The sequence below is a fragment of the Nomascus leucogenys genome, chromosome 12 (assembly GCF_006542625.1).
Source record: "Nomascus leucogenys isolate Asia chromosome 12, Asia_NLE_v1, whole genome shotgun sequence".
Taxonomy (NCBI): Eukaryota; Metazoa; Chordata; class Mammalia; order Primates; family Hylobatidae; genus Nomascus; species Nomascus leucogenys.
Window position 1 is genome coordinate 82,100,510 of NC_044392.1, and position 13,809 is coordinate 82,114,318.

At 38.5% G+C, this 13,809-nt stretch overlaps 1 protein-coding gene across 2 annotated transcripts in view; it reads left to right on the plus strand.

The window, feature by feature from the left end:
* EVI5 (ecotropic viral integration site 5) overlaps positions 1 to 13,809 on the plus strand; it is a 275,206-nt gene that overhangs the window by 251,903 nt on the left and 9,494 nt on the right. The window contains exon 20 of one of the 2 annotated variants that reach the window (XM_030825043.1): positions 947 to 956. The exons of the other annotated variant lie outside the window; for it this stretch is intronic. Coding sequence (XP_030680903.1) covers positions 947 to 956 — 10 coding nt within the window. The remainder of the gene's footprint in view (positions 1 to 946; positions 957 to 13,809) is intronic. 2 annotated transcript variants of the gene reach the window in all.

Genomic DNA, 13,809 nt, shown 5'->3' on the forward strand with positions numbered 1-13,809 from the left:
ATAATATGCATGAAAGCACTTTTAACTGTAAAGCATTATATAATTATAAGATTGTATTATTAATTCCGTTACCCCAAATATTAAAATTGAAGAAGGATAACTTGTTATGTCTCTTTAAAACCAAGTGTAAAAAAAAAATCAACTAACTTTTTCAAGTTACCAGTGTCCTATGATGTACTAAAAGAAAGCAGACACATAGCACATTGTCTCCTCTAGCCACACAGACACTTGCCCAGGCGATCATATTTTCTCGGCACAGATTTCTGTATCACTTATAAAGAACCTACATTTAAAGACTACAAAACTCTAAAACCATGGCACTTCTCTGTTTCACAAAAGAAATTTCTGTCTTGATATTTACTGGTTTAGCCAGTGAAGTAAACTAATGAAAAATTTAAAAATACTTATGTATCCTTAATGATTATAAAGTCCTTTGGGGCTTCAGAATATTCATCTTTACAGGTTATCCCTGCTGTAGAATTTCAATGATAACTTGCGTGGAATAGCTGTAATCTTTTTAAAATAGTGGTTTTTTTAGTGTTTGAATTTTTACTATCATACAGTAAGAAACTCTGCTGTTTCCTGTCAAAACCTTTCATCAGACTATGAACATGACAGTTTCCTGTTTTCTTATTAACTATACTGCATTTTTATGCTTTATTCTTTGTAAATTGTATAATAACTTGTCGCTTTCCTTTTCTCATTACTAAATTTTTTGGGGGACCAGCATTGTTTAATACACACAGAGAATTTCTAAAATCCGATCTCTTTATTGATAATGCAAAGTTAAGATTCCATTAAAGTAGATGTAGAGGTTATAAAAAAAGATTTTGTTAACTGTTAAACTTGTGCTGAGTGTGTCAGATGTCTTAAATATTATTTAACTAAATTCCACATGTTTTTACTTTTTATACTTTGTCTCTTAATGCATAACATGATGAAGCAGTCCACATCAGGTAAGAACGAATATGTTATTTGGGTCTTGTATTGTTAGTACTCCCATCTGTCTGCTTATTAATGTTCTCCTTCAGCATTTAAAAGGATGGTATAAATAATTAGTACCTAGGACGTTTTCTTTTTTTAATTATACTGTAAGTTCTGGGGTACATGTGCAGAACGTGCAGGTTTGTTACATAGGTATACACGTGCCATGGTGGTTTGCTGCACCCATCAACCCGTCATCTACATTAGGTATTTCTCCTAATGCTATCCCTCCCCTAGCCCCCCACACCACGACAGGCCCTGGTGTGTGATGTTCCTCTCCCTGTGTCCATGTGTTCTCATTGTTCAACTCCCACTTAAGAGTGAGAACATGCAGTGTTTGGTTTTTCTGTTCGTCGGTTAGTTTGCTGATAATGTTGGTTTCTAACTCCATCCATATCCCTGCAAAGGACATGAACTCATCGTTTTTGATGGCTGCATAGTATTCCATGGTGTATATGTGCCACATATTCTTTATCCAGTCTATCATTGATGGGCATTTGGGTTGGTTCCAAGTCTTTGCTATCATGAATAGTGCTGCAGTAAACATGTGTGTGCATGTGTCTTCATAGTAGAATGATTTATAATCCTTTGGGTATATACCCAGTAATGGGATTGCTGGGTCAAATGGTATTTCTAGTTCTAGATCCTTGAGGAATCACCACACTGACTTCCACAATGGTTGAACTAATTTACACTCCCACCAACAGTGTAAAGTGTTCTTATTTCTTCACATCCTCTCCAGCATCTGTTGTTTCCTGACTTTTTAATGATCACCATTCTATGAGATGGTATCTCATTGTGGTTTTGATTTGCATTTCTCTAATGACCAGTGATGATTAGCTTTTTTTCATATGTTTGTTGGGTGCATAAACGTCTTCTTTTGAGAAGTTCATATGCTTCACCCACTTTTTGATAGGGTTGTTTTTTTCTTGTAAATTTAAGTTCTTTGTAGATTCTGGATATTAGCCTTTTGTCAGATGTAAATATAGATTGCAAAAATTTTCTCCCATTCTGTATGTTGCCTGTTCATCCTGATGATAGTTTCTTTTGCTGTGCAGAAGCTCTTTAGTTTAATTAGATCCCATTTGTCTATTTTGGCTTTTGTTGCCATTGCTTTTGGCGTTTTAGTCATGAAGTCTTTGCCCATGCCTATGTCCTGAATGGTATTGCCTAGGTTTTCTTCTAGGGTTTTTATGGTTTCAGGTCTTACGTTTAAGTCCTTAATCCATCTCGAGTTAATTTTTGTATAAAGTGTAAGGAAGGGATCCAGTTTCAGCTTTCTGGATATGGCTAGCCAGTTTTCCATTTATTAAATAGGGAATCCTTTACCCCATTTCTGGTTTTTGTCAGGTTTGTCAAAGATCATATGGTTGTACATGTGTGGCGTTATTTCTGAGGCCTCTATTCTGTTCCATTGGTCTATATATCTGTTTTGGTACCAGTATCATGCTGTTTTGGTTACTGTAGCCTTGTAGTATAGTTTTAAGTCAGGTAGCGTGATACCTTCAGCTTTGTTCTTTTTGCTTAGGATTGTCTTGGCTATACGGGCTCTTTTTTGGTTCCATATGAACTTTAAAGTAGTTTTTTCCAATTATGTGAAGAAAGTCAGTGGTAGCTTGATGGGGATAGCATTGAATCTAGAAATTACTTTGGGCAGTATGGCCATTGTCACAATATTGATTCTTCCTATCCATAAGCATGGAATGTTTTTCCATTTGTTTGTGTCCTCTCTTATTTCCTTGAGCAGTGGTTTGTAGTTCTCCTTGAAGAGGTCCTTCACATCCCTTGTAAGTTGTATTTCCAGGATTTTTTTCTCTTACTAGTAGTTATGAATGGGAGTTCACTCATGATTTGGCTCTTTGTTTGTCTGTTATTGGTGTATAGGAATCCTTGTGATTTTTGCACATTGATTTTGTATCCTGAGACTTTGCTGAAGTTGCTTATCAGCTTAGGGAGATTTTGGGCTGAGACGATGGGGTTTTCTAAGTATACAATCATGTCATCTGCAAACAGAGACAATTTGACTTCCTCTCTTCCTAATTGAATACCCTTTATTTCTTTCTCTTGCCTGATTGCCCTGGCCAGAACTTCCAACACTATGTTGAATAGGAGTGGTGAGAGAGGGCATCCTTGTCTTGTGCCAGTTTTCAAAGGGAATGCTTCCAGTTTTTGCCCATTCAGTATGCTATTGGCTGTGGGTTTGTCATAAATAGCTCTTATTATTTTGAGATACATTCCATCAATACCTAGTTTATTGAGAGTTTTTAGCATGAACGGCTGTTGAATATTGTTGAAGGCCTTTTCTGCATCTGTTGAGATAAACGTGGTTTTTGTCATTGGTTCTGTTTGTGTGATGGATTATGTTTATTGATTTGCATATGTTTAACCAGCCTTGCATCCCTGGGATGAAACTGACTTGATCGTGGTGGATAAGCTTTTTGATATGCTGCTGTATTCGGTTTGCCGTATTTTATTGAAGATTTTTGCACCAGTGTTCATCAGGGATATTGGCCTGAAATTTTGTTTTTTTGTTGTGTCTCTGCCAAGTTTTGTTATCAGGATGATGCTGGCCTCATGAGTTAAGGAGGATTCCCTCTTTTTCTATCGTTTGGAATAGTTTCAGAAGGAATGGTACAATCTCCTCTTTGTACCTCTGGTAGAATTCAGCTGTGAATCCGTCTGGTCCTGGACTTTTTTTGTTTGGTAGGCTATTAATTGCTGCCTCAATTTCAGAACTTGTTATTGGTCTATTCAGGGATTCGACTTCTTCCTGCTTTAGTCTTGGGTGTATGTGTCCAGGAACTTATCCATTTCTTCTGGATTTTCTAGTTTATTTGCATAGAGGTGTTTATAGCATTCTCTGATGATAGTTTGTATTTCTGTGGGATTGGTGGTGATATCCCCTTTATCATTTTTTTATTGCACCCATTTGATTCTTCTTTCTTTTCTTCTGTATTAGTCTGGCTAGTGGTCTATTTTGTTGATCTTTTCAAAAAAAAAAAACAGTTCTTGGATTCATTGATTTTTTTTGAAGGGTTTTTTGTGTCTCTATCTCCTTCAGTTCTGCTCTGATCTTAGTTATTTCTTGCCTTCTGCTACCTTTTGAATTTGTTTGCTCCTGCTTCTCTAGTTCTTTTCAATGTGATGTTAGGGTGTCAATTTTAGATCTTTCCTGCTTTCTCTTCTAGGCATTTAGGTGCTATAAATTTCCCCCTCTACACACTGCATTAAATGTGTCCCAGAGATTCTGGTACGTGTGTCTTTGTTCTCATTGGTTTCAAAGAACATCTTTATTTCTGCCTTCATTTCGTTATGTACCCAGTAGTCATTCAGGAGCAGGTTGTTCAGTTTCCATGTAGTTGTGCAGTTTTGAGTGAGTTTCTTAATCCTGAGTTCTAATTTGATTGCACTGTGGTCTGAGAGACTGTTTGTTATGATTTCCGTTCTTTTGCATTTGCTGAGGAGTGTTTTACTTCCAATTATGTGGTCAATTTTAGAGTAAGTGTGATGCGGTGCCGAGAAGAACGTATATTCTGTTGATTTGGAGTGCAGAGTTCTGTAGATGTCTATTAGGTCTGCTTCGTCCAGAGCTGATTTTAAACCCTGGATATCCTTGTTCATTTTCTGTCTCATTGATCTGTCTAATATTGACAGTGGGGTGTCAAAGTCTACCACTATTATTGTGTGGGAGTCTAAGTCTCTTTGTAGATCTCTAAGGACTTGCTTTATGAATCTGGGCGCTCTTGTATTGGGTGCATATATATTTAGGATAGTTAGCTCTTCCTGTTGAATTGATCCCTTTACCATTATGTAATGCCCTTCTTTGTCTCTTTTGATCTTTGTTAGCTCAAAGTCTGTTTTAGCAGAGACTAGGATTGCAATCCCTGCTTTTTATTGCTTTCCATTTGCTTAGTAAATACTCCTCCATCCACTTATTTTGAACCTATGTGTGTCTTTGCACATGAGATGAGTCTCCTGAATACAGCACATTGATGGGTCTTGCCTTTATCCAATTTGCCAGTCTGTGTCTTTTAATTGGGGCATTTAGCCCATTTATGTTTAAGGTTAATATTGTTATGTTTGAATTTGATCCTGCCATTATGATGCTAGCTGGTTATTTTGCCCATTAGTTGTTGCAGTTTCTTCATAGTGTCAGTGGTCTTTACAATTTGGTATGTTTTTGCAGTGGCTGGTATCGGCTGATCCTTTCCATGTTTAGTGCTTCCTTCAGGAGCTCTTGTAAGGCAGGCCTGGTGGTGACAAAATCTCTCACCATTTCCTTGTCTGTAAAGGATTTTATTTTTCCTTCACTTGTGAAGCTTTGTCTGGATGTGAAATTCTGGGTTGAAAATTATTTTCTTTAAGAATGTTGAATATTGGCCCCAGTCTCTTCTGGCTTGTAGGATTTCTGCTGAGAGATCCGTTGTTAGTCTGATGGGCTTCCCTTTGTGGGTAACCCACCCTTTCTTTCTGACTGCCCTTAATATTTTTTCCTTCATTTCAACCTTGGTGAATCTGATGATTACGTGTCTTGAGGTTGCTCTTCTTGAGGCGTATCTTTATGGTGTTCTCTGTATTTCCTGAATTTGAATGTTGGCCTGCCTTGCTAGGTTGGGGAAGCTCTCCTGGATAATACCCTGAAGAGTGTTTTCCAACTTGGTTCCATTCTCCCCATGACTTTCAGGTACACCAGTCAAACGTGGATTTGGTCTCTTTATATAGTCCCATATTTGTTGGAGGCTTTGTTCATTTCTTTTCACTCCTTTTTCTCTAATCTTGTCTTGCTTTATTTCATTGAGTTGATCTTCAATCTTTGATATCCTTTCTTCCCCTTGATCTATTTGGCTATTGATACTTGTGTATGCTTCATGAAATTCTCTTGCTGTGTTTTTCAGCTCCATCAGGTAATTTATGTTCTTCTCTAAACTGGTTATTCTAGTTAACAATTTGTCTGACCTTTTTTCAAGGTTCTTAGCTTCGTTGCATTGGGTTAGAACGTGCTCCTTTAGCGCGGAGGAGTTTGTTATTACCCACTTTCTGAAGCCTACTTCTGTCAATTCGTCAGACTCAGTCTCCATCCAGTTTTGTTCCCTTGCTGGCAAGGAGTTGTGATCCTTTGGAGGAAAAAAGGTGTTCTGGTTTTTGGAATTTTCAGCGTTTTTGCACTGGTTTCTCCCCATCTTCGCGGATTTATCTACCTTTGGTCTTTGAAGTCGGTGGCCTTCGGCTGGGGTCTCTGAGTGGACGTCCTTTTTGGGTTTTTTTGTTTGTTTGTTTGTTTTTGAGACGGAGTCTTGCTCTGTCGCCCAGGCTGGAGTGCAGTGGCGTGACCTCGGCTCACTGCAAGCTCCGCCTCCCGGGTTCACGCCATTCTCCTGCCTCAGCCTCTCCGAGTAGCTGGGACTACAGGCACCCGCCACCACGCCCGGCTAATTTTTTGTATTTTTTAGTAGAGACGGGGTTTCACCGTGGTCTCGATCTCCTAACCTCGTGATCCACCCGCCTCGGCCTCCCAAAGTGCTGGGATTACAAGCGTGAGCCACCGCGCCCGGCCACGTCCTTTTTGTTGATGTTGAGACTATTCCTTTCTGCTTGTTAGTTTTCCTTCTGACAGGCCCCTCTGCTGCAGGTCTGCTGGAGTTTGCTAGAGGTCCACTCTGGACCGTTTGCCTGGGTATCACCAGTGGATGCTGCAGAACAGCAAAGATTGCCCAGAGGGGCACCTGCCAGATGCTAGCCAGAGCTCTTCTGTAGGAGGTGCCCATCGGCCCCTACTGGGAGATGTCTCCCAGTCAAGACACACAGGGGTCAGGAACCCACTTGAGGAGGCAGTCTGTCCCTTATCAGAGCTCGAACGCTATGTTGGGAGATCTGCTGCTCTCTTCAGAGCTGCCAGGCAGGGATGTATAAGTCTGCTGAGGCTGTGCCCCCAACCGCCCCTTCCCCCAGGTGCTTCGTCCCAGGGAGGTGGGGGTTGTATCTGACTGGGGCTGCTGGATTTTTTTCAGAGATGCCCTGCCCAGAGAGGAGGGAATCTGGAGAGGCAGTCTGGCCTCAGTGGCCTTGCTACCACTAGGGCTTTTTCAAGAATCCTACCATCTTTTCAGTGTAGTTCATGTGCTTGCTCTTATCAAGTAATGTGCCTGCTCTTGTCAAGTCAGAGTACTAAGTTCTAGGATATAAAAATGATTAAGAAATAATCCCTACCATCAAGGGACTAACAAGAGAGAGAATACATCTACACCTACCAATTATTCCGTATTTTTCCAAACAGTGCTTATTTTAAATATTTAGATCTAATGTCAAATCATATGATTTAGAAAAAATTTATCTACATATATTCAATCATGTGTTAATAAGTACAGTATTTATGAAAGTATGAAGATACAATAAGTACAATTTTTATGAAAGTATTTGTGAAAATATGCCCATTGATTTATTTTAAATACTATAAACATTATTTTAAAATGGCTTATAAAAATGCTAATAGTTTAACAATATCAGCATAATACTAGAAAACAAAAAAGACTTTTAAAATAAAAGAAGCAGGTTTCTTGTTTGTTTTTATTTTGTTACTGGATTAGGGATTTGGTTCTGGCTAGTCTTTCTATTATTATCTAAATGGTCAAGCTACCAATAAATGTGGAGCCATATTTGATTGTTTTATTAATCACCTTATTCTTAGAATACAACCAAACAAATAATTGAAACTGAGACTGATTATGCATAGTGACAAATATTTATTTTTACATTTATACCCTACCTTGTTCCCCATAGATTTTTAGGCAGTTTGCATGAATACATATGACACAAAAATAATCAAATATTAGGTTAAACCAAAATAAATTACTGATACTTGACATTCACTTAAAAAGTGGCAATGTATGCTTCAGTCTAACAGTTAAAAGAATCATTGCTAAGGTGAAATCTGGTAAGATGAGAGTTCATGTTAGCAAACAGAAATGCATACTGTATCAAAGTAGGTCACATATTTGGTAACCAAAGCAAAGTAAGGAGCACAATATGTTGAAGAATGTGTCTAGTAAGACAAAGCCAAACCAGTTATTCTTTTCCTATTTCTAAACTTTGAAAGAAGTTTCTCTTATGGGTCTATATGAAGAGGATAAGGAAATGTACTAAACAGGAAAGTGTTAGGCTAATGGTCTAACATATAAAGAGCAATTTTGTAATGGGCAAAAACAGTGGGATCTAAATACGTAACTTACTGGTCATCTGGTTAGATCAAGAGGTATGCTAGTGGCAGAATGAATGGCAATTGCATGTCTTTCCAACAACCTTTTATAGATATTATTTCTTAGACCTTTATTTAGGATACATTTTTATTGACGTATGAGATATGTACAGAAAAATACACACCATAAGTATCTAGCTTGATGAATTATCACAAAAATGAGCATGCCCACTTAATTTCCACTCAGGTGAAGAACTAGAACACTACCAGAATTTCAGAAGGCCCTCATTACTCCTCCCACACTCTCTCTCTCATCTCCTCATTTTCCTGACTTCTAACATCACAAACGAGATCCCTGGTTTTTAACATTTTACTAACGAAATAATATAGAATGAGCTATTTGGGGTTTTGGATCTTTCACTCAATGCTGAGATTTATCCATGTAGTTCCATGCAGCAGTAGTCTGTTCATTTTTGCTACTGTATAGTAGTATCTCATATGAATATATTGTAGTTTGTGCATTTGACTATTGTAAACATTTGAGTTGTTTCCATTTGGGGTTTTTATGAATAAAACTGTTATGAGCCCTGTTATAAAATTTTTGGTGTAATATATTTATTTCTATTTTTCATATGCCTAGGAATGGAATTGCTGGGTGACTACTATAATTGTTCAAGCCAGGACACTTTTGAGAATGAAAATAATTAAAAATTATTGTGTAACAACAGGCATAAGCCAGGACTGTCCCAGGCACACTGAAATGTATAGTTATTCTAGGTATAAAGTGTGTAGACATTCAACTTTAGTCGATACTGCAAAGCCATTTTCCAGAGTGCTTATACCAATTTACACTCCCACCAGGAATGTACAAGACTTCCTATTCTGTATCTTCACTAACATGATTGGATAGCTGAAAATTCAGTGTTGTATTTTCTATTAAGAACACGGAATTAAGTTATTCAGTGTGGTCAGTTAAGGGACCATTAATTGGCTTTGACAATCAACTAGGCAGAAGGTAAGGTAAAAGTTCTCTTGCAAAAATTAAAGAGCCTATTACAAACTCTGTGGAAAATGGTTTGGCAGTATTTACTAAATCTTCTTTATGACGCAGAAGTTACACTCTAGAGAAATGAGTACATATATTGACCAAAAGACATGTTTAAGGATGCTCATAGCAGCATTCTATGTAATAGATTGGAGACAACCCAAATGGCCATTAATATTAGAATGGATAAATTATGATGTAATCACAAATGCAATACTATGCCACACCGAAAAAGCATGAACTACCATGCTACATGCCAACATTGGTGAATCTCACAGACAGTGCTGAATAACAGGATACAGAAACAAATGCATACCATATAATCCTTTATATTAAATACAAGAATAGACAAAACTATTGTGTGATGGTAGATGTCAGAATGGTGGTTACCTTTGGAAGAGTGTAGGGCAGTTTCTGGATGAAGACACATGGAAGTCTCCTGGGGTGTGAGAAATGCACTGTAGCTCAATCTCGGTGATAATTTCATGACTATGTATGTAAGTAAAATTTTACCAACTTGTACACTTAAAATCTGTACATTTTACTGTGTTTTATTTCACTTAAAAATGAGCCTAAATACATATTTTTTTCTTTTTCTTTTCTTTTATTTCTTTCTTTTTTTTTTTTTTTTTTGAGACAGTGTCTCACTCTTTCATCCAGGCTGGAGTGCAGTGGCACCATCTCAGCACATTGCAACCTCCACCTCCCAGGTTCAAGCGAGTCTCCTACCTCAGCCTCCCAAGTAGCTAGGAGTATGGGCGTGTGCTACCTTGCCTGGCTAATTTTTGTATTTTTAGTAGAGACAGGGTTTCACCACTTTGGCCAGGCTGGTCTTGAACTCCTGACTTCAAGTGATCCACCTGCCTCCACCTCCCAAACTGCTGGGATTACAAGCATGAGCCACCGCACCTGGCCCTAAATACATTCTTGAAACACATAGCCTTAAACTTTTCTCAAGCAGTTTTGCCATTAGAGCGTTACGGCCATAGGAAAAAAACAGTGAACATCTAATTGTTAATCAGTAGACTTTATCTTGGGGGACAGTCAGAGTTACAGAATAATTAAAAATTAAGTGGAAAATTAAGAGAGTTACCATATGCCCCTTCAACACCTTCTGCCTTTCTCCTGTAATTGACATCCTGCAGTAGTTTAATACATAAGTTACAATTGATGAGCCAACATTGACACATTATTATTAACTGAAGTCCATAGTTTACATTAGGGTTCATTCTTTGTGTTGTACATTCTATATGTTTTGACAAATGTATAATGACATGTATCCACAATTACAGTAGAATACAAAATGGTTGCACTGCCTAACAATCCCCTATGTTCCACCTGTTCATCCCTCTTCTCCTCCTTGAACTCCTGCAACCACTGCTTACTGTCTCCATAATTTTTCCTTTTCCAGAATGTTATGTAGTCATAATCATACACTATCTGGCCTTTTTCAGATAAGCTTCTTTTGCTTTGCAGTATGCATTTAAGGTTCCTCCATGTCACTCCCCCTAACCCAAACACCCTCATACACTAATATTAAACTGCTTAACAGCTCTTCAGACCTACCATGCTCTCTTGCCTCCATATTTTAAGCACATGCTTTCTGTATCTAATTAGGCTTTTCAGATGTGACACCATGTGATAATTTCTAGCTAGAAAGAATAATTGGTGGCTGGGCACAGCAGCTTATGCCTGTAATCCCTACACTTTGGGAGGCTGAGGTGGAAGGATCACCCGAGCCTAGGAGTTCAAGACCAGCCTGGGCAACATATCAAGACCTTATCTCTACAAATAATTTAAAAATCAGCTGGGCGTGGTGGCACATGTCTGTGATCTCAGCTGCTCGGAAGGCTGAGACAGAAGGCTCACTTGAGCCAGGGAGGTGGAAGCTGCAGTGAGCTGTGATAGTGCCACTGCACTCCAACCTGGGTGACACAGGGAGACCCCCATCTCAAAAAAAAACAAAAACAATAGTTGGTACAGGTTCCATTGTTCTAGAAGCCAGAACCCTACTCAAAGTCTTGGAAAGGACCTGCCCTTAAGAAACATATATTTCATTTATATGTTTGTGTGTATATACGTTTATATTAAAGCTCCTGGGTTTCCATAGAGATAATCTTCTGAGACCTATCTAAAACTGGGTTGGTGTGGATATCTGGTCTAAGAAAAAAATAAAAATAAGTAAAACAGGAACATAATTACAGCAAAACTTTCCTACTGTTCTAATGAGAGCCTGGGTCCGAAAGAAGCAATAGACTGATGGTATAATAATAGTACCAGCGTCTGATGAGCTAATCATGAATAATGTTTTTTAAAATGTTGGCAGTGGTACCTAATCATTTTTAATCCACAAATTTCAAACAAATTATTATAACAATATTCCAAAAGTCAACCTAAAATTACTAACCTAGTCAAGAAACATCAAGATATATTAGTGGGATTTTATCAAAATAGCATTGTTGGCTGGGTGCAGTGGCTCACTCCTGTAATCCCAGCACTTTGGGAGGCCAAGACAGGTGAATCACTTGAGTCCAGAAGTTCAAGGCCAGCCTGGCCAATATGGCAAAACCCCATCTTTACTAAAAATACAAAAATTAGCCAAGTATGGTGACGTAGGCCTGTAATCACAGCTACTCGGGAGGCTGAGCAGGAGAATTGCCTGAACCCAGGAGGCAGAGGTTGCAGTCAGCCAAGATTGTGCCACTGCACTCCAGCCTGGGCAACAGATTAAGACTCTGTCTCAAAAAAAAAAAAAAAAAAAGACATTGTCATTGGCACTGATTCTGAATTGACTCATATCTTATTATAACAAAATGCCCGTTCCAACCTACCACATACACACACCCCGATGTATGTGTCTCTCCTATGGCTGTTGAGTTGTATTAAAAAATACTTAATCTGGCTGGGCGCCAGTGATTCACGCGTGTAATCCCAGCACTTTGGGAGACCAAGGTGGGCAGATCACTTGAGATCAGGAGTTCGAGACCAGCCTGGCCTACATGGTGAAACCCTGTCTCTACCAAAAATACAAAAATTAGCCAGGTGTGGTGGTGGGCGCCTATAATCCCAGCTACTGAGGAGGCTGAGGCAGGAGAATTGCTTGAGTCTGGGAGGCGGAGAGCTTATAGTAAACTGAGATCACGCCACTGCACTCCAGTCTGGAACACAGTGAGACTTGGTCTAAAAAAAAAAAAAAGGTAGTTAATCTATCAATGTCTGTAAACTAAGACTGTATTCCTAAGGGTAGACGTGTTATTCCTTAAAGGATATGGCTTGTCACCTGGATATGAAGCTGATCCTTGGAATAAAACTTGAAGATTGACACTTAGTAGGAAGAAGAAAAGAAAAGGTTCTGATGCTGTTTCACCCAAACACACATGTTCTCTCAAGTGTAGACTGTGATTGTTGAGATGTCTAAAATTGGGTGGTGGGCTTCAGTGATCAATCCCACAAAACACCTTAATGGGCCTAGACTTGAAACTAGATGGTGAAGGTGTCTGTAAACCCCAAAGAATAGGTCATATCTTAAAGATAATACTTACTAGGCTCATGTTTATTTTCATTTTGATTTTTCCCTGCTCTGGTTGGTTGTGTGGCCACATTTAGGCCAGAGTATTTTAAAAATATGACAGTGGACAATGTGAAAATGGAAGTGATAAATTAACAAGGAATCTTTACATCTAAATTTATTTACCCTTATCAGATTTTCTTAACATGGTCTAATATAGTTAATTCCCAAATCCAGTTCCTTCAGAGCAGTGTATGGACCACCCTCTTCAGAATCACCTGGAGTACTTGTTTAAAATACAAACTCCTGGGCCTGTCCTGCTGAATCATATGCTCGAGAGTAGGGCTCAAGAATCTTTTTTGTTTTTTTTTTTTAAATAATAAACCCAGGCAGTTTCTTTTTTTTTTTTTTTTTTAGATGGAGTCTTGCTCTGTCACCCAGGCTGGAGTGCAGTGGCTCTATCTCGGCTCACTGCAACCTCCCCTCCCAAGTTCAAGCAATCCTCCTGCCTCAGCCTCCCAAGTAGCTGGGACTAAGCTGGGACTACAGGCATACACCACTACACTCAGCTAATTTTTGTATTTTTAGTAGAGTCAGGGTTTCATCATGTTGGCCAGGCTGGTCTCGAACTTCTGACCTCAAGTGATCCACCAGCCTCAGCCTCCCAAAGTGCTGGGATTACAAGCATAAGTCACCATGTCCAGTCACCCAAGCGGTAATTATACATACCAAATTACTGGTGTAGAGAATTAGCAAGTCAGAAGGGTACTCTTAACATCTCTAATATTCTCACAGAAGTAAGGACTCCAGAGTGGCTCGCCGAGTTGAATAGCCAGTGAGAATGTCTCTCTGGTAGTTGTGACTCTTTGCTGATGTTATTTGGAAGATAGCAAATCTAATGAATACCTAAAATACATTATTTTTAAATGTTACAGAAACTAGAAGACATTCATTAGAAAGAAACAAAGATTGTAACATAAACTTGTTTTTACTTATTTTATATACCCATATTTGAAGATAAAATAATGTGGACTGAATTTGATTATGTAATATATTTTTTTAAAAATATATTAATAAATT